Source organism: Urocitellus parryii, chromosome 12 (genome assembly GCF_045843805.1).
Source record: "Urocitellus parryii isolate mUroPar1 chromosome 12, mUroPar1.hap1, whole genome shotgun sequence".
NCBI lineage: Eukaryota > Metazoa > Chordata > Mammalia > Rodentia > Sciuridae > Urocitellus > Urocitellus parryii.
Window position 1 is genome coordinate 46,385,720 of NC_135542.1, and position 21,834 is coordinate 46,407,553.

The 21,834-nt window shown below is 36.9% G+C and overlaps 1 protein-coding gene across 2 annotated transcripts in view; it reads right to left on the reverse strand.

The window, feature by feature from the left end:
* The window catches only part of Ldah (lipid droplet associated hydrolase), a 90,312-nt gene that overhangs the window by 10,952 nt on the left and 57,526 nt on the right, over positions 1-21,834 (reverse strand). Inside the window, exons 5-6 of one of the 2 annotated variants that reach the window (XM_026394912.1) lie at positions 17,719-17,953; positions 3,142-3,224 (exon numbers count right to left, since the gene is read on the reverse strand). In XM_026394912.1, coding sequence (XP_026250697.1) covers positions 3,142-3,224; positions 17,719-17,953 — 318 coding nt within the window. Of the gene's footprint in view, positions 1-3,141; positions 3,225-13,470; positions 13,647-17,718; positions 17,954-21,834 lie in introns of those variants that run through there. The other variant, XM_026394978.1, reaches the window with a different exon arrangement.

Sequence of the window (21,834 nt, forward strand, 5' to 3'; positions counted from 1 at the left end):
ACAGTAGAGTGTACTTTGGCATACTGTACATACATGGAATATAACTTATTCTAGTTAGAATCCTATTCTTGTGGTTATACGTGATGTGGAGTTACTCTAGTCGTCTATTCATATACAAGAAGAGGAAGGTTATGTCCAATTAATTCTACTGGCTTTTCTAATTCCCCTCTTTCTCCCTCCCCTTTGTTTCCCTTTGTCTAATTTAATGGACTTTTATTTTTCCCCTCCCCATGTGGAACCAAGTTTTAAAGTACAAGCAGGATTTAGTCAGGTGAATACATAACAATCCATGACGCCATAAACCATGGTATACTCTTCTGGAAACAACTATAAGTATGATATATTGGCTTCAGGAAAGGAAAGTAAGTATTGAGCACTGAAGCACTGCAAATAAACAAAACTGTCCGATAATGGGTATAAAGTACGTAGACCTTAGAAGGAAGAAAAAGGCCAGCTTTTCTCAAGAATATAAAAATCCCTCTTCATGAGGACAATAAAAATCCAGTGTTGCAAAATTTGAATTTATAACCAACGCCCGTTGATTATGGCATGCCAGTTTTCTATTGAAGGAGGAGAAAGAATCAGAAAGCCACCTGCATGATACAGTAGAGACACTGTACCTTTCTAACTTTCCTGTGGCTTTCTGGCTATGTGGCACAAAGTTACATATTTCCAAACTATTTTTAGTTGAATAACTGAGATATATGGAATGATTTTTGCAACAATGTGTGGCTCAAAATCTCTTCCCATTGGATATCCCTGGATACGTATGAGGTTCCTAAATGCCTTTGTTTGGGTGGAAATGAGATAGCATATCTTTTCACCAGAATACCTAAAATTGGGATATTTCAAATCTCAGGAGTTGGTTTTCAAGTTTGACTAATTATCAGGGTGTTTGGAAGGCAGGAGGCAATGCCTACTCTCTTCCTGGAACTATGCATCCTGTTAACTTTCCTTATTTCTCAAGCATACCGGGGCATGTTATGTTGATTTGACTTTTATCAATATTAAATTACAGCATGCTTCCTCTTTTTCATTACAGAAACAACAAAAAAAAATTGCAATAAACTTCCTGTGTCTTTGTTTCGCTCAGAAATTGGAATTATATTATTTGAGTGGAGAGCTCAAATTTAGCTCGAAGAAAGCATAATTAATGAATTGCAAGGTAGTTGTGAATCATTAAACTAAACAATGCTCTGTTTCCCCAAATTCTACAAATGCATTTAACACCGCCTTAGAAACAAAATTATTCTCTGGAGTTGGAAAAGTGTATTTCTGTATTGTGTGTTAGCACTAACCTTGAAATGTCTGCCATCTACCATTATACCCCTGTATTTCTCCCATAACAGTTTCAGTAAACTTACATCCCTGACACAGTTACCATGAACAGACCTCTATCTGGGAATGATTACACATGCATATGGATTTAACTTAACACAGGAATAAGTTAGCACCTTTCTTTGACCTCTTTCTGAGCACAACATACAAAGAGAATCCAGAACTGATGAATATCTTATAGCAGCTGGCTTCCACAGGTGGTAAGACAAGCTCTGACACAGGATGGGTCTAGTCATTTGGCAAGTGTGAGGTTTGGAAGTGAGCATCTGCCAGTCTTGTTATTAAGTGGGAGTTGAATTGTTTTTATGAACTTCCAACCTGGAGAACTTAAATGTATTTTTGAAGCAGGCTCACTTACAATTTAGCTGAAAAATAAAATACTGTTTTCTTATATTTTTGCATTCCTCAATTACTGGAAGTAGTTATATAGGGTTCTCCTGAGGGCCCCAACTTCTCCATTTGATTAGTGAAGGCTTGCTTCTGGTTCAAACTTTCTCTCTCTAGACAACTGCTACTTAAGAAATACAATGACCACTATGTCCATAAGACAAACCCAGATTGTCTTCTCTATGAGTGAATATTTTCACTATTCTGAAAATATTTTTTAAAGAATATCTTCATTCTAGCTCTAGGAAATTACATTGGGAGGTTAAAGAAATATGGGTGAAGACTGTAGGCAAGTGTAGGCCAAATATCTCTGTTTATGAAGAGACTCTAAACTCAGCAGAGTATCTAAAATTTGACTTGCAGGGTCTGGACCCAATAAGAGATGGCCATTCAGCAGAGAGTATTTTAGTGCTCCCAGCAGATGCCATTATTTGGCACCAACTGTAAAGCTCTAGATTAGTGCTGACAACAAAAGATAAAGCAAGGCACATATGCAATTTAAAAGATTTCTAATAACTGTGTTAAAAAAGTATAAAGGAATGGATAGAATTTTATTTTAATCTAGTATATCTAAAATATTATCATTTCAACATGTAATCCATATAAAATATTAATGAAATATTTTCTTTTTTCAAGTAATAAGTATTGAAATTCAATGTGTTTGTTACTCTTACAGCACATCTCAACTCAGACTAGTCACAAAAAACCACATGTGGTATATAGCTATCATAAACAGCATACCTCTGAGCTACAGGGCTACAGGTGTTGCTTACTTGCTAAGCCTGCACGAAGCCCTGGGTTTGATCCTCAGCACTGCGGACAATACAAAAAAAAGTGCAGATGTATTCTATTCAGGATGGACAGACAGACAAATGTTGCCATAGTAGTGCTACAGCCACACACATTCAAGGATATTGAGACATTCTAAACCAGGGTGATCTTCTAGTTTTAGAGACTAGTGTTTCAAAATGTGTGCAAGAGTCTAGTATTTTCAGGAATAATTTGCAAATGCTGAATATTTTAGAAAACTATTTTTTGTGCCAGAATGAGACCATCTACTGCAATGTGCTGAAGAATCTGAAAGACAGGCTTACTGGTCACTGGATGATGTGTCACATTAGTTTTTTTTTCCAGTTTTATTATGCTTCAACATAACTCATTTATTCCATAAATATTATTGAAACTTCTCAGTTCATTGTTAAAACAGAAAAATATTGATTATAAAAGTAGATTCAACAAAACAGGTAGCAAAATATATTTAAATAACTATGCAATCAGCTTTACTTACTCTGTGCAACTCTCAAGGGTAACATCAACTTGAACTAGAAGTAGGACTCTGTTTGAATCTACAAACTCTCAAGGTTTTGCAGATTCTTCCCAATTCTAACCTTTCGTGATCAGCCATAAAGTAATTACCTTAGATAAATGTTCCTTTATGATTTCATCATCTCTCTTCACCACCTGCATCATTTCTTGGCCTCCAAGGTAGGCAGCATTAGCTACATTTATAAAATAAAAAAGTCAAACACTTAGAATATGGAGAGCAATACAAATATCAAATTAATTTTAATCAATTCATCTACCTCCCTTTTTTATAAACCAAATGTGCTATCTGATGTGACATACTTGTGAGTCTAAGAGAGGCACATGAGACAAGTTACATGCAGAGTCTCTGGAAACAAGAGCACATGCTTCTAAAGAACCTTCTCTTAACCCTGCTTGGATTCTCAAAAGTAAAGTTTAGTTGTCCAACAGTTTAATATTAGATATCACAATAGACACATGTAATTGTACCTGACAATTTGCACTATTGTGATTTAAGGACCAGAAGCACAAATTGTTACAGATAAATCCTGTACACCAGGGAAACTGCATGTGATAACTAACATGAAATGGTGATTTTTTTTTAAAAGGAAAAAAACTAAAAAAGAATGCTCATTTTTAAAGATAGACTTACAGGATCTCTAAGAGTATTCAATGAGGATACATTCCATTATACTGGTTGAAAAATAAGCAAAATAACCCTCACTTTCAAGATGTCTTTGACATCTGTTCTCCTATCTTTAAATATCTGCAATTACTGATGAGAAGTTCAGTGTCAGTTTGATTCGCTTTTCTTTGAAGGTATTTGCATGTGTGTGTGTATGTGTGTATGTGCAACTCTGAAGTGTTTAAGACCTTCTGCATATCAGTCATGAAAGATTCTCAATCTTTATGATGATGTATCATGACGTGGGTCATTTTCAATTCACTGCAAACTTCAGTGTTATTGATAAGTGTTTCCTCTTGGTTTTCATTTTTCTCACTTACTTGCTCTTCTCTTTCCTGTTTTAATACATAACTTTTGTTGCTGTTCTATAATTGGTTCTTCACCTCACTTTTATCTTTTGCCCTTTCTAATGAAGTTTTAATTTGGACAATGTGTGTGCTGTGCAAGACAGCAGGATTGGGGTGACTGGTGATAAATCTGTTTGCAGAGGCCTTCTCAGGTTCATCTTCCTTCTCGCACTTGAACTTCTGAGTCTCAACTTGGGAGAGACAGGCTCTTTTGTAACTGTGTAGACCATTTTCTCAGCCAGTGCTATACAGTGTATTTCACATGATGAATGATAGAGATGTTCTGTACCTGCTGCTTATTACATGTGGCTGCTGCACTTCAAATGTGGCTAGTGGGACAAAGAACTAAACTTCTAATGTAATTATAATTAATTTTACCTTCAACAGCTGCATTTGACAGTGGCTTCTGTACTAGACAGCAGGGCTGTGAGTGCTTGTTCCCTATACTTTGCTTCATCAGCCTCCCCTACTCTTGCTCACTCTATTTCATAAATTCACTGAAATTTCTTGTTAGCTAAGGACTTCCCTGTCATTCTCTTATCATCCTCAAGAATTCCTTTGATATAATTTTTATCAAATGAAGGCAAGTATTTGTGATTAATTGGCTTTTCTTCAAAGAGAAGTCTTTGCTTTTTCTAAAGTAATAAATCACTTTTTTAAGAAATAATTTATTAACTTCTTTAATTCCCACAGTGATTCTAAAAACATCTACATGATATTAATTATTGGGTTAGCCAGTTTCTTTGTTCACAATGGGGCACTTACTATGTCTTAGGTAAAGGAGACGCAAAGAGATAAACCCTATCCCAGAGAATTTACATTTAAGTGGTTTTTATTTATTTTATGCCATGTGTATAATAGCAAGCTGCTTCCTCCATTTAAACATCTTAAATATAGCCATTATATAATTCCTAAAGTGAGATTTTAATCATTCTTGTCCATCTGTGATATTAGCATAAATACACATAGGGGTAAATAGTCTGCATCTCCTTGGCCTAATCTAAATCAAGACAGGCTGTTTAGTCACAGATTTACAGTAAGGATGTGTAATGCAAGACTCTAAAGTCCTACTTCCAAAGTCGGTACTCCACATTACTGTAATATAATCCAAGGAATTGATAATAACCAAATAAAACAATAGGTTAATAAATTATGGTCCATCCCCCTCAATTAATTCAACACATAACTTACTAAAAATTATGCTAAAGAATATATAATGTCAAATACATATTTAAGTATAACAGTAGTTGGAAAAAAGCAGATTACAAACTGATAAAGTATGATCCTATTGTAAATAAAAGACAGATATGTGGTACAGATATATGAAATGATGAACAATAAAATAATAATAGTGGTTCTTTCTAGTTGATGGAATCCATGTTCTCCCTTTTCTTCTCCCTCTCCTCCCTCCCTTCCAACTGGTAATGGTATTCTTCCTGCAAATACAAGATCTATAATGCATCTATTCAGGAAAAGTATTTACTTGTGTTCTTCTTCTAGCCTTGACATTTTTTATTAGTTCTATTCAGTTATACATGACAGCAGAAAGATATTCAATTTATTGTACACAAATGGAGCAGAATTTTTCACTTCTCTGGTTGAGCATGAAGTAGAGTCACACAATTCGTGAACTCATACATGTACCTAGAGTAATGATGTCTGTCTCATTTTGAGAGTGCAGGTCTTGTCCCTGGATATGAGATACCCTGTTCATTCACAGGTGGGTAGAAAGCTTTCCCTTATAGATGCAATCAGAATGATGAGCTTCTTTCCTGTTAACAGCAGGCCCTGCTGTATAGCAATCCACTTTCCAGCTCTCCTGTGTAATGTGGCTATCATTGAGTGTGACATAGATAGGCTAGTCTCAGCTAAGATTCTCATTTTTTGACACAATGTTAGAAAGACACTAATCTGCAGTGAAGGCCCCGTTTATCCAAGATAGGTGGATATAACTCATTCCCCTACCTTCCCTGCAGATATAGTGGGTCTGATTTCTTTTTTGTTACCAAGGGGCTGAGTCCCATATTACAAGAAGTGAAAGCACAATACTTTCTTATATGTGACAGAAGAACCTTAGGAGCAGTCCTAATTAGTCCAAGAATGACTTATATAGTACACCTTTTCTTCTAGGTAGAAGTTCCTCATTGCAATTCTGGGTGCTTGAAATTCAACACAAAACACTCTGACCATGAGCAAAATGTTACTCTGTAATTATAAACGGTAGATTTACTTTTACCTTTCCAGATCCATTACAGAGATTCCAGTTGACCAGTGATGTTCATAATCAAATCAATTCGTTTCTTATATATATATAGTATAAGAAGTATAAAATGTAGAGTAACATGCCCTTCCTATAAAAATGTCTTTTTTTAGCCTTCCTATAAAAATGCCAATATAGATAGTATAGAACTTACAAAAGAATTATATTACAAAAGCTAAATCCTAAATCAACTGTGTTAAATTTGGTACTTGTTTCCCTTTGGGGGGATGTCCTATGGTAACGGAGGCCTTCAATTTACATTCTAACTAGGTAAGTAGCAATGAGTACTTACATCAGACATTCTCCAACTTTTAGTAAGGCCACATTCATTTATAGCACTGGGGGCTATAAATGCAATGGAAAGGTCACCTGCAAACTGTTAGGTAATGCCAGATAAAGTTCTGATGTGGGGTGTGGGAAACTTAACTTTGGTGCATGGCTGCCATGTGAGATGCCTCCAAGGCCCCACATCTATATATTTGAAGTGTACTGTGTTATAGCATTAAATGTGTGGTTTTAATACCTCATACTTGGCATTTTTAAAATAAAGTTTTGTAAGTCAAGAAATAATTAAACTTCAATCACTGTTAGTAAAAGATTTCTGATTTTAAGCTGTTTATAAAACAAAATCTTCCTCATAAAATTTGAGATATGTTTTAAGTTTCTATGAAACAAAAATGTCTTCAGAGATGGAAAAGTGGAATCTGTTAATGAAGATTGCTGAATTTTAGATAGAAGCCATGCTGTTGCTTCCAAAAATCTCAACTGAATTGTAATCTCAAATGGAAATGACCCCAGCTTGGCACAATGGTACACACCTATAATCCCAGAGGCCTGGGAGGCTGAGGCAGGAGGATTGCAAGCTCAAAGCCAAATTAGCAAGGCCCTAAGCAATTTAGTGGGACCTTCTCTCTAAATAAAATACTTTTAAAAGGGCTGGGATATGGCTCAGTGGTTAAGTGATTAAACATCCCCAGTAAACCCCCCCCCACAAAAAAAAGTGGGGGGGGGGGAGGGGGAGGGGGAGAATGACCTCACATAGTTCCTCCATTTCTGAACAAAATGGAGTGATAGAAAATGGATTTGATTTCCTCTCTAAAACTAGAGCAACAAATAAAATATATGAAGAAGAAAAGATTTTCAAGACACTGGATATTGGGCAAAGAACCTAGAGAAAACTGAAAATGATGAGGTGACTGTTATAATCATCTTAGCTTGTTGTTTGTGTTGAAAAGTCTTCAGGCTGCAGTACAGGAAGGAGGAATACATGCAGAATTTGGTAATCTCCCCAAGTTGAGGAGAGCATGAGTCTTTTTTTTTTTTTTATATATTCTACATTTTATGATGCACTGACATCTTGGTGGCCTTGCTGACCAGGGGGAGATTACCTCTCTCAGGGAAAGTTAGTTCTTTGATTTCCCTGCGAACATGCCTTTCACATGCAAGCCAACCAATCCAAAGTCCATACTCCTTGTTACTTAGGAAACAAGCCAGCAAGCACAGTGTTTTCCCTGTTCTAAATCACCCCAGGGCCAAGTACCAGACAATTAGGGACCATCTCAAAAGTCCAGAGCTTGGCAAAATTATTCAAATTAGCTATCTTAAACTTGCCTCACCCCCTCCTTTTCTTGGAACCCCTAGGCCATGTTCACCTGTGTTCCTTCTGCTTTCTGACCCAATGAGGTGCTTACCTGTCTAACCCTGCCTCGTGTAGCATGACCCCCTGCTCTCCTGGAAACTGTAAGTAACTAACTTCTCTTTCAACACAGTTTGTTTTCATGTCTGTCACTTTACCATACCTGATTAAATCAAATTCCAGGTACATTTTAAAACAAGGAGACAGGACTGACAGTCTAGGGAGGCGAATGCTTTGGTTTTTGACAAGGCAAAATAGTGGGAGGAGAGATCTACCATGAATGAGGAAAGCTCCAGAGATTTGCAGAGGGTTACCATTTAGTTTCAGCTAAGTATTGATCAATATAATCATATGAGAAACAACCAGAAAAACTGGGGGAAGCATATGTTGATCAGTATTACCTTTAATAGTCCCAAACTGGAAATGACCCAAACACCATCAACACAGAATAAATACACTGAAGTGTAATTCAACCAATGGCAAAGTACAGTGTAATTAAATGAAAAAAACACAGGCAACAAAACAGGTGTACATCACACTCTGCTGCATGAAAGAAGCCAGATACAAAAGGACAAACAAGTGACACAGAGTTAAAAACTAGGCAAAACTAAATAGTATCAGTAGATGTCAAGAGAGTAACTACATTTGGAGATGGTGTAAGAGGGATTAAAGGGGCTTAAAGGGGGCTTCTCAGAGCCAGGCAGTGGACCTTGATTTGGGTGGTAGTTAAAGGAACACTGTACTGATATAATTCATGGGGTACTTTTTTTTTTTTTTTAAAGAGAGAGAGAGAGAGAGAGAGAGAGAGAGAGAGAGAGAGAGAGAGAAGAGAGAGAAGAGAGAGAGAGGATTTTTAATATTTATTTTTTAGTTCTCGGCGGACACAACATCTTTGTTTGTATGTGGTGCTGAGGATCGAACCCGGGCCGCACGCATGCCAGGCGATCGCGCTACCGCTTGAGCCACATCCCCAGCCCTCATGGGGTACTTTTATAGTTAAACATTTTTCTGTCATTTCTTAATTAAAAACTTAAAATTCAAAGAACTTGTATAGATTTTTAACACTTTTTAAAACAAAAGTTTCATCAGGAAATGTGCCCAATCCCTTTATTATGACTCTTATTTTTTTTTTCTTGGTAATTTCCCTCTAAGTATACTCTCCCCTCCACCCATGCCCCCCACACTTAACCAGAACACGAGTTTATTTTCCAGTAATTGCTCTTAGGAAGCCATCTTTATCATTCCTCAGAAATGCTCTTAATGCAGCACAGTGGTCAGAAATAATAATACCAAGTAGAAGTGTAATTTCCTAAGTGGAAAACACATTTCTCTTGGCAATAACTGTCAACAGCATTCCTGGAAACCCAGCAGCATTCAGAGTTTCAAGCACCATAGTGAAGGAAATGTTTAGTACCAGGAATAATGGAAACAAAAACATGAAAGAAAGAATGATTCAGAAGAATGTTAATTGTTTACTTTAGTTGCATTAAAAATAAAAATACAAGGGCCGGGGTTGTGGCTCATCGGTAAAGTGCTCATTTAGCACATGCGAGGCCCTGGGTTCAATCTTCAACACCACAAAAAAAATAAATAAAATAAATACATAAAACAAAGTTATTGTGTCCAACCACAACTATAAAATACATATTAAAAATAAATAAAAATACAGGTATGAAAAAAGGACTCGCTGAGGAGTCAATCTATTTTATTGGCTACTACCATCTTCTGAAATCTACTTAATGTTCAAATATTACTTTGGGACTTCAACTTATAGTAGAAGGGCTAAACGGTTTGAAATATCTGAGTGGGGGTTAAAGTTGGAAGACCAGTAGAACATTAATTTCATAGTTCAAATGTTATCAATGAGTTTTCCAAGTGCACATAATCTATAGCAGAAGGCTGCCTTCTGTTTAATACTGTCACTTATATTGGTGCCATTTTGTCAGTTTGGAAAAATACCAAGTCACCTTCAAGTCCAAGCTTACTTATCTTCTCTATTATTTATACAGGTAGAATGATCTCTCTTTCAAAGAACCACCCACATTCTGCATCTATTTTTATGACAGCCCTTACTGTGTTAAATTAAACATTTTCCACATTTGTTTCTCTTAGTGCACTGTCAGTAACTTAAGGGCAGGACCTATATTTCATTCATTATTTCCACCATGCTTGACAATTTGGTTTATGGCATGTCTTTGGAAAGAAGGTTATTAACTGAAATAAATTGGAATGGACTGAGGGAGGAGGTAGTGTGGGGCTAGTAGTTTTGGAGGGTGAGGAGGATAAGTCTACCGCCTCATTTGAAGTGGTCCAAGAACTGATATCACAATGGAGGCCAAAAGTGGAGGCCGAAGCACACCAACATTGATAGGCCAAGCTGACAGGTGTTGGTATACAAGTGGGATAAATAATCACAGGATAGAGGGCAGGTCCAGGAGTTTCTGTTGAGACAAGTCAGAAACTAGGCTACAAAAGCACTAGTTAGATAGCATCCAGGGACAATAGAGAGGCAAATAAAATCACAGGTAATGATCAAATGGAAGGTTTTAAAGAGATGTACGAATAGCTTTCCGAAGCAGAACTTGGAGTTGAGAAGAAAAGTTGTCCTACTATTTTGGGAGTATATGGTCTAGTGCCACTGGGTGATTCCACAGAATACTATGACTTTGTCACCATAGTGGGGAGAAAAGGTAATTGGTGCTGAAGCAAAGGGAATTACTGGATACAGGCATAGTGAAATTAGGGCAGGTGAATCATGGAGACAGGAAATCTACCATGTGTGGTATACACACTGCAGTGTAAAGTGTGATGGTTACTCCTCATCTATTCTGTCTGAACTATTACTTTTATCACTTTAAGTCTTTAAAGGGACCGAGAGAGTCTATATGTCCAAAATAAATCACGATATTTATAAGGAAAAATGATTCTTTTAAAAAATGTATTCCTTATAAGATTTGGTGGATAGAAAAAAGGTTTAGTACATTTGTCTCCATGATGATGGAAGGTGGCTGGGAAGGGAAGTCACTAGTAACAACTAATACAGGTGAAACAGTAACATGTTCTATTTTAAACTCCCCTTAAAATAAAAAAAAAATATAATAATAACCATGGGAACTGAAATGGGCTCTCCCATGAACAGATACATTCAGACATCTTTGCAGAAGGCCAGCAACAATTAAGAAATACACTGTAGACCCTAGTCTGAGGTTTTACCTTGCCAAGGGTTATAAACTCTGAAGACATTTTGGATAAACATGGCTGTGGTAGATTTTAGTCATGGTGGACAGGAAATGGAGTTAACTGCCTTAGTGAGGTGTTTGGCAGGTGATTAAATACATGAAAGATGTGTCTTAAGACTATCTTATAGGAGGCTGTAGTAGATAATGATGTAATGATCCAAAAGCCAATAAAAAAATTCTTCATTTCCCCTGACTTCCTCTAACAAGAGATGAGGAAAGTCAATGTGTGACTTCTCTATATCCCTTTTAGGGAGTGATGTGACAGTTTTGGCTTTTAATCTAGAGGAGGAAAATCCTGGGAAGGATTTCTCTTTCTTAATAACCCAAAGGCTAATTAGGAATAGACCTTTTGCTTTTTTACGTCTCCCCAACTCTTTTTGTTTTCTATTGGAATGTCAAATAGGAGGCCTAGGGAGCTAAGCATGAGATGATGAGCATTGGAAAAAGGTCTACATGCTAAGGCCAACAGAGGGGAAATGTACCAATAACCCACAGCCCTGATGGCATCGTGTGGATGATTTTTACTTCATCTTACTACATCTCAATTTCTTGGTGCATGAGAAAAACGACCTCTCTGTTTTGGCCACTGTTAACTATAGTCAAATTCATCCCAGCTGATAAAAATAAAGATACTGCTTTTGAATTTTCTGAGTGTTTTTGTCTGAAGCACAGGGGTTGTTATGCTTAATTTCCATGGGATTCTGGCAATGGAGTGGGGGAGAAAGGTGGCATCATACGACATCTGCACAAATCTAGGGATTTCCAAGAGAAAGAAGTTGTAGTGGCTGACTGAAAAGAGTCACCCTTTCAAGGGTAGGCCCTTCTTGCACATCTTCTGACTATCCCTGAGGGTAACAAGATTTTGGGGGTACAGGGGAGTTAGGAAGGCTGGAGACAAGCAGGTCTGCATGGTAGCAAAGTCTGGGATTGAGGTCAGATTATGAGATGTAAGTATTCTGGAGACCTAAGAAGTTTCCACTCTATGAAAATCCATGCACCACTGCCAGCAGAGTAAGGTGGGGTATTCAAAGAGCCATAAAACAGGAGGTTCTGTCAAAAGATTTAGCAGGGCTACATAGGCTCAGAAACTAGGATGAAGCCATTTAACAAGGGGAATTTCTTTAGTGGTTCTTTAGTTTTTCCAGGTTGTTTTCCATATTTAGTAATGATGCCAAATGTGGCTTTTAACAATGTAAAAATCAGAACTAAAAGAGAAATTCTCCCATTGTAAAATTTCTGTGTAATATGGAAAAATGTTAATTATTCATTTGATTTATTATGTGTTTCTTTGTAAGCCAGGATTCTGGTTATTATGATCATCCATTTAGTCTGCAAATTGATAACTCACACAAGTGACAGTGCATTCACCCAAAAGAAAAATGCAACCCAAGATACCATATTTTTTTTAATAATACAACTTTTTAGACTGAAAGATAATTTTAAAATCTAAGATTTCTTCAGAAAAATACAGTAGGATATTCACAGGCCCATTTGTTTCTAAAAGGGAGATGATATCCTTGCATCAGATTTAATCATTCTTGGCCCTAAATCTAAACACTACAAAAGCCAAAAATGCCTTGTTTTCCCCTTTATTCCTGAATTTGAGGCAGAACTTATAAGAATCGTTAAAAACTGCAGTTGGGTTTTATTTTTACAAGCTGCTCACACAAGTGAAAGAATAGGTAGCAAGGGGGTTTCTTCTTAATAAAAAAAATTAATGTGTTTGAGTTAAAAATACTCTAAGAAATTTGTGATTCTTCAGTGAATCTTGTGTTGTCAGCTCATTAGTTCAGTTCATTAGATGTCATTCTAAATATTTTAAAAAGTTACTTTGATATTGACAAAGAAAGGAAAAATGTGAAAGTTTCTTTTGCAAGAACATATTCAACAAAGTAACCCAGCAGGAATTCTTTATTTCTCTGTGCTATGTTTTTCTAGTTAGGTAACTGAAAGGAATTACAACATCAATTTAGCCTAATGAAAAGAACTTACAATATTTTTAAAAAGTTAATTATTTGACCTGTGAAACTGCTGAGCTAAAATATATCTTCTTTTAGCCTTGATCAGAAAATCCAATTTAGTTGTCTGAGAGGAAAGTCTACTTCTCATGAGATGGAAGAACATCTACTCTAAAGAAAATATGGAGTAGCAAACATTCCATACTTGAAATAAAGGAGGAAAATATCCACGAACGTTCTTTAAAAATAACATTTAAAACAATCTAGTTATACAGATACCACTGGTGAACACTGGTAGTGTTTATAATGCATGTTAACTGGATTAGGGCTACTCTTCTCTGAATGCTGGGTAGGAAATGATGTTTCACACACGCCGGAGAAGAACACCAATGCCACAGCATATCAGTCTCCATGAAGGGATGCGCCATCTTTGCCAAAGGGTAGCAGCATTTGAAATACTTGAATATTTTGATTCCTTGAATTTTTCAGAGCTTACAACAACAACAACAAAAATGTGAGTATATAAACTAAAGGATACAGAAGAATAGTTTTTATCTAGATAGGGCAGGATTTATTATCCACTACTTGGACTAAAGAACTTCCTCCATTTGTTTCCGTGTGATTTCTCCTGAAGCACAGACATTACATAATGTGCAAACACTGCAAGGCCTGTACAAGTCAAGCTGGCAAGTTAAGGGTCATTGTCTAGATGACAGTCAAGTCACAGAGAAGGAGACCTGCAGGGGGAATATCCAGCAGGACCAGACAGTACTGCTTCTTTCCCCTTGGCAACCCTTCTCTTCATGAAACCTGAAATCATGTCACCAATTCATGTGACTATATGAATATTGGTTACCTTCACCATATGTGGGGCATAGGCTCTGACAGAGCCCACTAATCATCTACAAGGGGGTCAGGTCTTCTATTTTGAGCTCTCTCTCAGCTGGGACCTTCTTCCATTTGTAGTAAGCAAGCCAATAGGAGTTGTATAAGGATGGCAAAGGCATGTCTGGACAAAGCTTGCTTCTGTGAGGGTTGTTGCCAAGAGCAGGCAGAGCGACACGGGATCCAGAGGAGACAGGTGAGAAGAGGTGCCTAGGATATTTGAGACTCTTAGTTAATGATCAGCTTGGGGACACTATTAAGAGACTGAACTAAGTATCCAAGTAGGGAATGAACTGAGAACCCAAAAAAGAAAGAGGACAAGTAATTCTTATCTCCTTTCTCTTTACCCAGTTACACAGACTGGGTAGGTAATGGGAATAAAATGGAGGCTACTGAACTAATGAATACTTGGATATCAGAAGGCCATATCTAGAGCCAATGAGTTAGAAGACTAGAGAAGGAAAGGATGGAAGATGAGGGCTATTCATTTTCAAGTTTATTTGTTGGAATGAGATGAAAAATGTTCAGTCTGGTTTATAGTACATTTTGCATGTGGCATAACTCTACTATGGTTGTGTGGGAAAGGAAGTCCAGATTCCTCAAGCAACAATGTGGCTGGAAGGCTCTGGTTGTGGTGAATGTGTCCTGTGTCTAACCTGCCTTCTCCCTGTTTCCTGAATTTGGGGCTGCTAGAAGACGTAATTGGAGGTCAATCACTGCAGTTAAAAGGAAGACTCCTTTCTTTCAAGTGTAGTTTTTGGGGCCTGCTTCTCTAACAGGCATTTATAACTTGGAAAAATACCTTTTTATCAATACCTTTTTAAATAAAAAATAAGTGTTTGACTATATGTTATATGTATAATATATTCATAAGTATATAATTGTAATTCATTTTACCTAGACTTTTCATTTGTAAATAAAGAAACAAATACATATTTCTTATATCCCATGTCCTAATTTGGGCTTAGAAAATATTTCCAAGGAGGCATAAGGAAAGCATGGTAGCTGCCTTGGAATGTGCTCTTAGTCCTAGGGCTGTGGGTCCTCAACCTTCTCGTGTCTCAAGGATAAAGAACACCTAATTTAGGCAGTCAGAATGAAGAAAACACTTATCCTAGGGAGGAAAATGAAGTCCCCAGCTGAAGAATACTTTTATTTTTATTTTTATTTAGTTTTTGGTACTGGGGATTGAACCTGGTGTTTAATCACTAAGCCACATCCCCAGGCCCCCTCCTTTTTAAAAAAAATTATTTAGAGACAGGGTCTTGCTTAGGACCTCACTAAGTTGCTGAGGCTGGCTTTGAACTCATAATCCTCCTGCCTTAGCCTCCTGAACTTCTGGGATTATAGGCATGTGCCACCAGGTCTGGTGAATGCTTTTATTTTTAATTTAATTCTTATTTAAGATAATTTTAGAGTCACATGCAAGTTTTGAGAAATATATGAACCCTTTACTCAGTTTCCCCTAAAAATTACATCTTGCAACACTACAGTATAGTATTACAACAAAGACACTGACACTTATACAGTCAAAATTTAAAAAAAAATAATTCCATCACTGCAAGGATCTCTCTTGTTGCCCTTTTATAAACCTACTCATTTCCATCCTTGCCCTCTTTCCATCTTTAACACTTGGCAACTATTAATTTATTTTCCAAATCTGTAATTTTATAATTTTCTGAATGCTATTACATGGAGTCATACCTATGTAAATACCTATGTAAATTTGGGGATTTTTCCCCCACTAAACAATACTGTAGAGACAGATTACACATTTGTGTGTGTGTTAAGAGCTAGTTCCTTTTTATTGTTGAGTAGCTTTCTGTGGTATGGCTACATCAGACTTTGTTTAGCCATTCACCCACTGAAAGACATCAGGTTGTTTCCAGTTTTGGGTTATTATGGTCTTTGTGTAAACATAATTCTCATTCATCAGGGATGAATGTCTGTAAATGCAATTGCTAGGTTCAATGGTAGTTGCACATTTAGTGTTTTAAGAAACAAGCTGTTTTTTCCCTAAGTAGTATATAATTTTATATTATAGAAGCAGAGTACGAGTGATTCAATTTTGCCGCATCCTCACTGGAGTCTGCTATTGCTATTTTTCATTTCAGCTCTTCTGATAGGTATATAATGATATTTCATTGTGATCTTAATTTGCATTTTCATAATAATTAATGACGTTGAATAACTTCTCATGTGCTTACTTGGCATCTGAATAACCTCTTTAGTAAAATGTATGTTCATGTCTTTAATCCGTTTTCTAAGTGGATTGTTTGGATTTTTATTACAAGGCACATTACTGATCTGAAAATATGAAATATGAAACTTTTTGAGCATAGAAGTTTCAGATTTGGGAGAGTTACAGATTTTGAATTTTTGGATCGGGAATGCTCAACTTGTACAGTCTATGCAAATATTTCCCCAAATCCAAAAACCTCATATATCTGAAACACTTTTGGTACCAAAAAAAATGCTGGGGGTAGGAGGAGAGGAATCATAAGGGGAATTAAGATAATCTTATTGAAGAACATATAGAAAATTTCACATACGTTTGCCAGAATTTCAAATGTTGCTTTCCATTTGGTCTCAAATAATTTCCAAAGATGAACTGGCCCTGAGAGATCACCTAGTGTAATTCTTAATTTGATCAACAACAGAACCAAAGAGGGAAAGTGACTAAATTGAGGCCACAGATTCAGTCTAGGCTGACCCAGTTTGAAAGCTGAGGGTTTCTGGTCCCAGGCAGCGCTGTTCCCACACACCATACAACCCCTTGTCTGTAAACAGGAGCAAAAGGTGAGGAGTTAGACCAGAGAGTCTTCTTTAAGGGACATCTCCAACTTCAACCTCTGGCAATTTCTATGACTGTCCTCAGCCTTGCTTTCCCTCTCCCTCTCTCATCTTTTTGTCACTACTATGTTAAGGCTATAATAAAGAATGGGAGTTGGAGAGAGGAGAGAAAAAAAATCCACAAATATAGAATATATATTAAGCCTTGTATCTGTGATGACTGTTGATAGATACATATTTGGAAAACAACTCACATATTAAGTGTAGCTGCACAGCTGGACAGGGACCGTGGTTAGTTAATCACTGTGCATGTGATTCTGTGGCATTCTCAACACAGGAGATGATGCTAAACTTTTTTCAGGAGTCCTGCCTTTACCATCAATTAGGGCAAAAAGACAACTGCAGCAACTACAGTGAAAGACACACTACCTGGCTCTGAACACTGTGGTGTGATGATTAATCCTTTTAGAATTTAAGCTCCCACAACAAGATTTAAAGGAGGAAAATAAAAGCATAACCTGTCTACTCCACTGGAATAGTGGGCCTGGTTTTCTTAGGCTGATTTTGCAAAACACTGAACCAACAAGGCAAACCCTGGGCTCCTAGGAGGACTCAACACATGCTACGCACTACACACAGAACTGCTTCGAGACTGGAGAAACAGAAGCATAGGTAAAATTAAAGTTTGATGAGGCTTTTCTACCCATTTGCATTACAGAACTCCCTTCACTCACTCCTGTTTCTAATTTATTTATCTCTGGTTTTAAACCTTTGGGGAGGAAATCCAACAAACAACTGCTTGCTTGATATTCATCCTCTGCCTAAGATTTATCTGTAAATATTTCCTTATTCAACAATAACATATACCTTTTAAAATGTGCTTACCAAGGCAGAACGGTTGTAATATATTCGTCTGTAAAAATTCAGTCTTCAGGTTCATTACTTGAAGGCCCATTCTTATTATCAAGGACTTGATTTTCTCAGGACATGGTTTAAGTAATAAGTAGCCAGTGACATAGAGAGCATATCGAAACCAGCACAGAAATGGAGTGGCAATCCTGCCATTGGGTGACTCAGCCATTCGCTCAATGGTTGGGAATAGCAGAAAGGTGTGAATGACCTAAAATAAACAAACACACTTTGATGAGAGGTTTTCTTAAGGGATAACTCATTCCTTTATTGTTTCTCTACATAATAATGACAAATGACTAGATTAGAATATGATTAGACTCCCCTTCAGATTGAGAAGAACCACCACCTATTGCTTTCCCTCTCAATTCATAACCAGTTTGGACAGGATCTAAGGATGTCTCTTGGGATGTTGGGGTTAATTTTCAGGGAGGGGGGATTTGGAGTTGATTATTCAGTTTGTTTGGCTTTTCACTTGTTAGGATGGAGTAGCAACTTCTAAACTCTTACACATGGACCTGGAAAGCAGAAGTCCTATTAACATTTTTGTTCATGTCTCTTGGTGCAGGGGTGCCTGTATTTTGGTTGGCTCTATTACCTTGATGTCATATGTGTCATATGGTATGGCATGCATATATTCTGCTTAGGAGACAATTCCAATTTTTTTTTGGTGCCTTCCGTAAAATTTTATTTTTTATTTGCCTTTTTAGTTATACATGACAGTAGAGTCAATGTTGACATATTTATACAAATGTGGAGAATATCTTAATCTAATTAGGTTACCAGTCTCGTGAATGTGTATGATGTGGAGATTCACTGTGGTGTATTCATATATGTACATAGGAAAGTTAGTCAGATTCATTCCACTGTCTTTCCTATTTCTTCCCCCACTTCCCTTCATTCCCTTTTATCTAATCCACTGAACACCTACCCCACCCTTGTGTGTTAGCATCCACATATCAGAGAGAACATTTGACCAAAGTATTTGTACCAGTTATTACCCAGCAGTAGCACATGCCCACCAACAGTGTGTTCAATGTACAAAGATTTCAATTTCCCTACATCTTCACCAACACTTATAATCTTGTGCTTTTTAAATAGTCATCCTAACATGTGTTAGTTGATATAGCATTGTGGTTTTAGTTGGCATGTCCCCGATGATTAGCAATGTCAAGTACCTTTTCATATACCTGAGTGGCCACTGGTATGTTTTCTTTGAAGAAATATCTATTCAAGTCCTTTGCCCATTTTTATATTGGGTTCAGATATTTTTTTCTTTTTAATACTCATTATCCTGTGTCTTATTTAAGAAATTCTTCTCTAACCCCAAATCATGAAGATACTATTTTTTTCATTTAAAATGTTTTTTTAACTCAACTAAAAGTGGATCAAGGACCTAGGAATTAGACCAGAAACCCTATGCCTAATAGAAGAAAAAGTAGGCCCAAATCTCCATCATGTTGGATTAGGCCCTGACTTCCTTAATAAGGCTCCTAAAGCGCAAATAAATAAAATCAAGAATCAATAAATGGAATGGATTCAAACTAAAAAGCTTCTCAGCAACAGAAACAACCAATGAAGTGAAGAGAGAGTCTACAGAATGGGAGCAAATTTCTACCACACACACATCAGATAGAGCACTAATCTCCAGGATATATGAAGAACTCAAAAAACTTAACATCAAAAACAAAAAACAAACAACCCAATCAATAAATGGGCTAAGGAAAAGAACAGATACTTCTCAGAATAAGATACACAATAGATCAACAAATATATGAAAAAATGTTCAATGTCTCTAGTAATAGAGAAATGCAAATCAAAACTACTCTAAGATTTAATCTTACTCTAGTCAGAATGGCAATTATCAAGAATACAAATAACAATAAGTATTGGTGAGGATGTGGGGGGAAAAGCACACTCATACATTTCTGGTGGGACTGCAAATTGGTGCAACCAATCTGGAAAGTAGTATGGAGATTCCTTAAAAAACCTGGAATGAAACCATCATTTGACCCAGCTATCCCACTCCTCAGTTTATACCTAAAGGACTTAAAAACAGCATACTACAGTGACGCAGCCACATCAATGTTTATAGCAGCACAATTAACAACAGCCAAACTAAGGAACCAACCTAGATGCCCTTCAACAGATGAATAGATAAAGAAACTGTAGTATATATACACAATGGAATATTACTCAGCGATAAAAGAGAATAAAATTATGGCATTTGCAGGTAAATGGACAGAGTTGGAGAATATCATGCTCAGCGAAGTAAGCCAATCCCCAAAAACCAAAGGATGAATGTTTTTTCTAATAAGTGGATGCTAATCCATAATGGGGGGGGCATGGGATGAGTGGAAGAATTTTGGATTGAGCAGAGAGGAAGGTGGGGAGGGGAGGGGAGATGGGAGTAGGAAAGATGATGGAATGAGACAGACATCACTACTCTAGATACATGTATGATTGCACCAATGGTGTGATCCTACTTTGTGTATAACCAAAGAAGTGATAAATTGTGCTCCATCTGTGTAAAATGAATCGAACAGCATTCTGCTGTCTTGTATAACTGATTAGAACAAATAAATAAATAAATAATTTAAAAAATAGAATGTTTCTTTAATAAATTAGATTGTGTTACCTACAATGTAGGTTTAAACCTTTGGCTATATTTAGCTTCAGTTGTGATCTGGTGCCTTTGATATCAGATATCAGAGATTTCATTTACCAATTCTGTTATGCATTTACACTCCTCCTTCTTTTTTTAAATAATTATTTTTTAGTTGTAGTTGGAAACAATACCTTTATTTTATTTATCTTTATATGGTGCTGAGGATTGAACCTAGGGCCTCACATGTGCTAGGCGAGCGCTCTACCATTGAGCCACCACTCCAGCCCTACACTCCTCCTTCTGAAAGAAGTAAATGCTTCTCCCGTAGTCCCTGAGAGTAAAGGTGGATTTCATGTCTTTTTCACCTGCTGCTGTACACAGGCCTTTTTCATAGTAGCCTGTTTGATGGCAATGCCCGAATGTCAAATTCCATAAGATATTCCCTGTGATTCTGCCTTCATGTATCTCTTTAATAGAAAACAGGGCCTTGAGGGCCAAAACTGTGGAGGACTTTTTTCTTTCCAGCCATATTTCTTGTTTTTCCTTTGTCATATCACTCAGCTAAGTGCTCAGCTATTTCCTGTAGACTTTTTCCTTTTCTCTCAACAAGAATTGAGATATTTTAGCTATTTCTTTTTTTGGTTATAATAATCTGACCTCCACTGGATTTCCTCCTCTACCACATAATAAGAACATATTGTTCCTTGAACACCTGTATGACCTTGATGATGAGTGAAAAACATTTTTGGGAGGAGGAAGCAACATTTTCAGACAGTTTTTAAATGTTAGATTGACAATAATGCAGTGCAAATGCTTCTAATGTGTTTTTGGAATAAATGCAGGATTTCAGTCAGAATATGAAAGCGAGATTTTGCTACTCTGGCATCTTCTCAAGTAAAGAGCAGAAGAGGGAGTGCTGGATTGATTGAACTATGATTAATAAATGCTTCATGCGGCATGCAGTGGGTACTTGTGATGGAGATGTCATAGGCTTCAGTAAGTCATCAATGACAGACTCCAAAAGCCACAAATCAGAGCCAGTTGCCTGAATTGTCTTGGGCTTAAGAAATTGCTCATTCTGGATGCCACTTTCATCATAAACTCCAACTCAGGGCATTCCAACACAGAGAAAGAAAGATCAGCTCTGGAAAGCCAGCACTTTTCTAATGGCTGATCAATTTCTTTTTCCCCTTCTAGCATAACAAAGGGATACAACATTCCTGATTCACTGATAATCACTAAGATGTTGAGGACACAGATAAGCAGAGTATATAGCACAACCATCATAACTAGTCATTTTCAGGTACAGGAACTATAAGCAATGAACACAGCAGCTTTCCAGGTCTCCAGAGCTCTGGAGCAGAAATCTTCCCACTGTTACATTGAGGTACAGTGGTTATGCCACTATTTCACCTTTGCCTGTTGTCCAAAGATATTTATTTTTTCAGGACTGCTGTCAATAGCTCAAATTCATGTTGACTGCT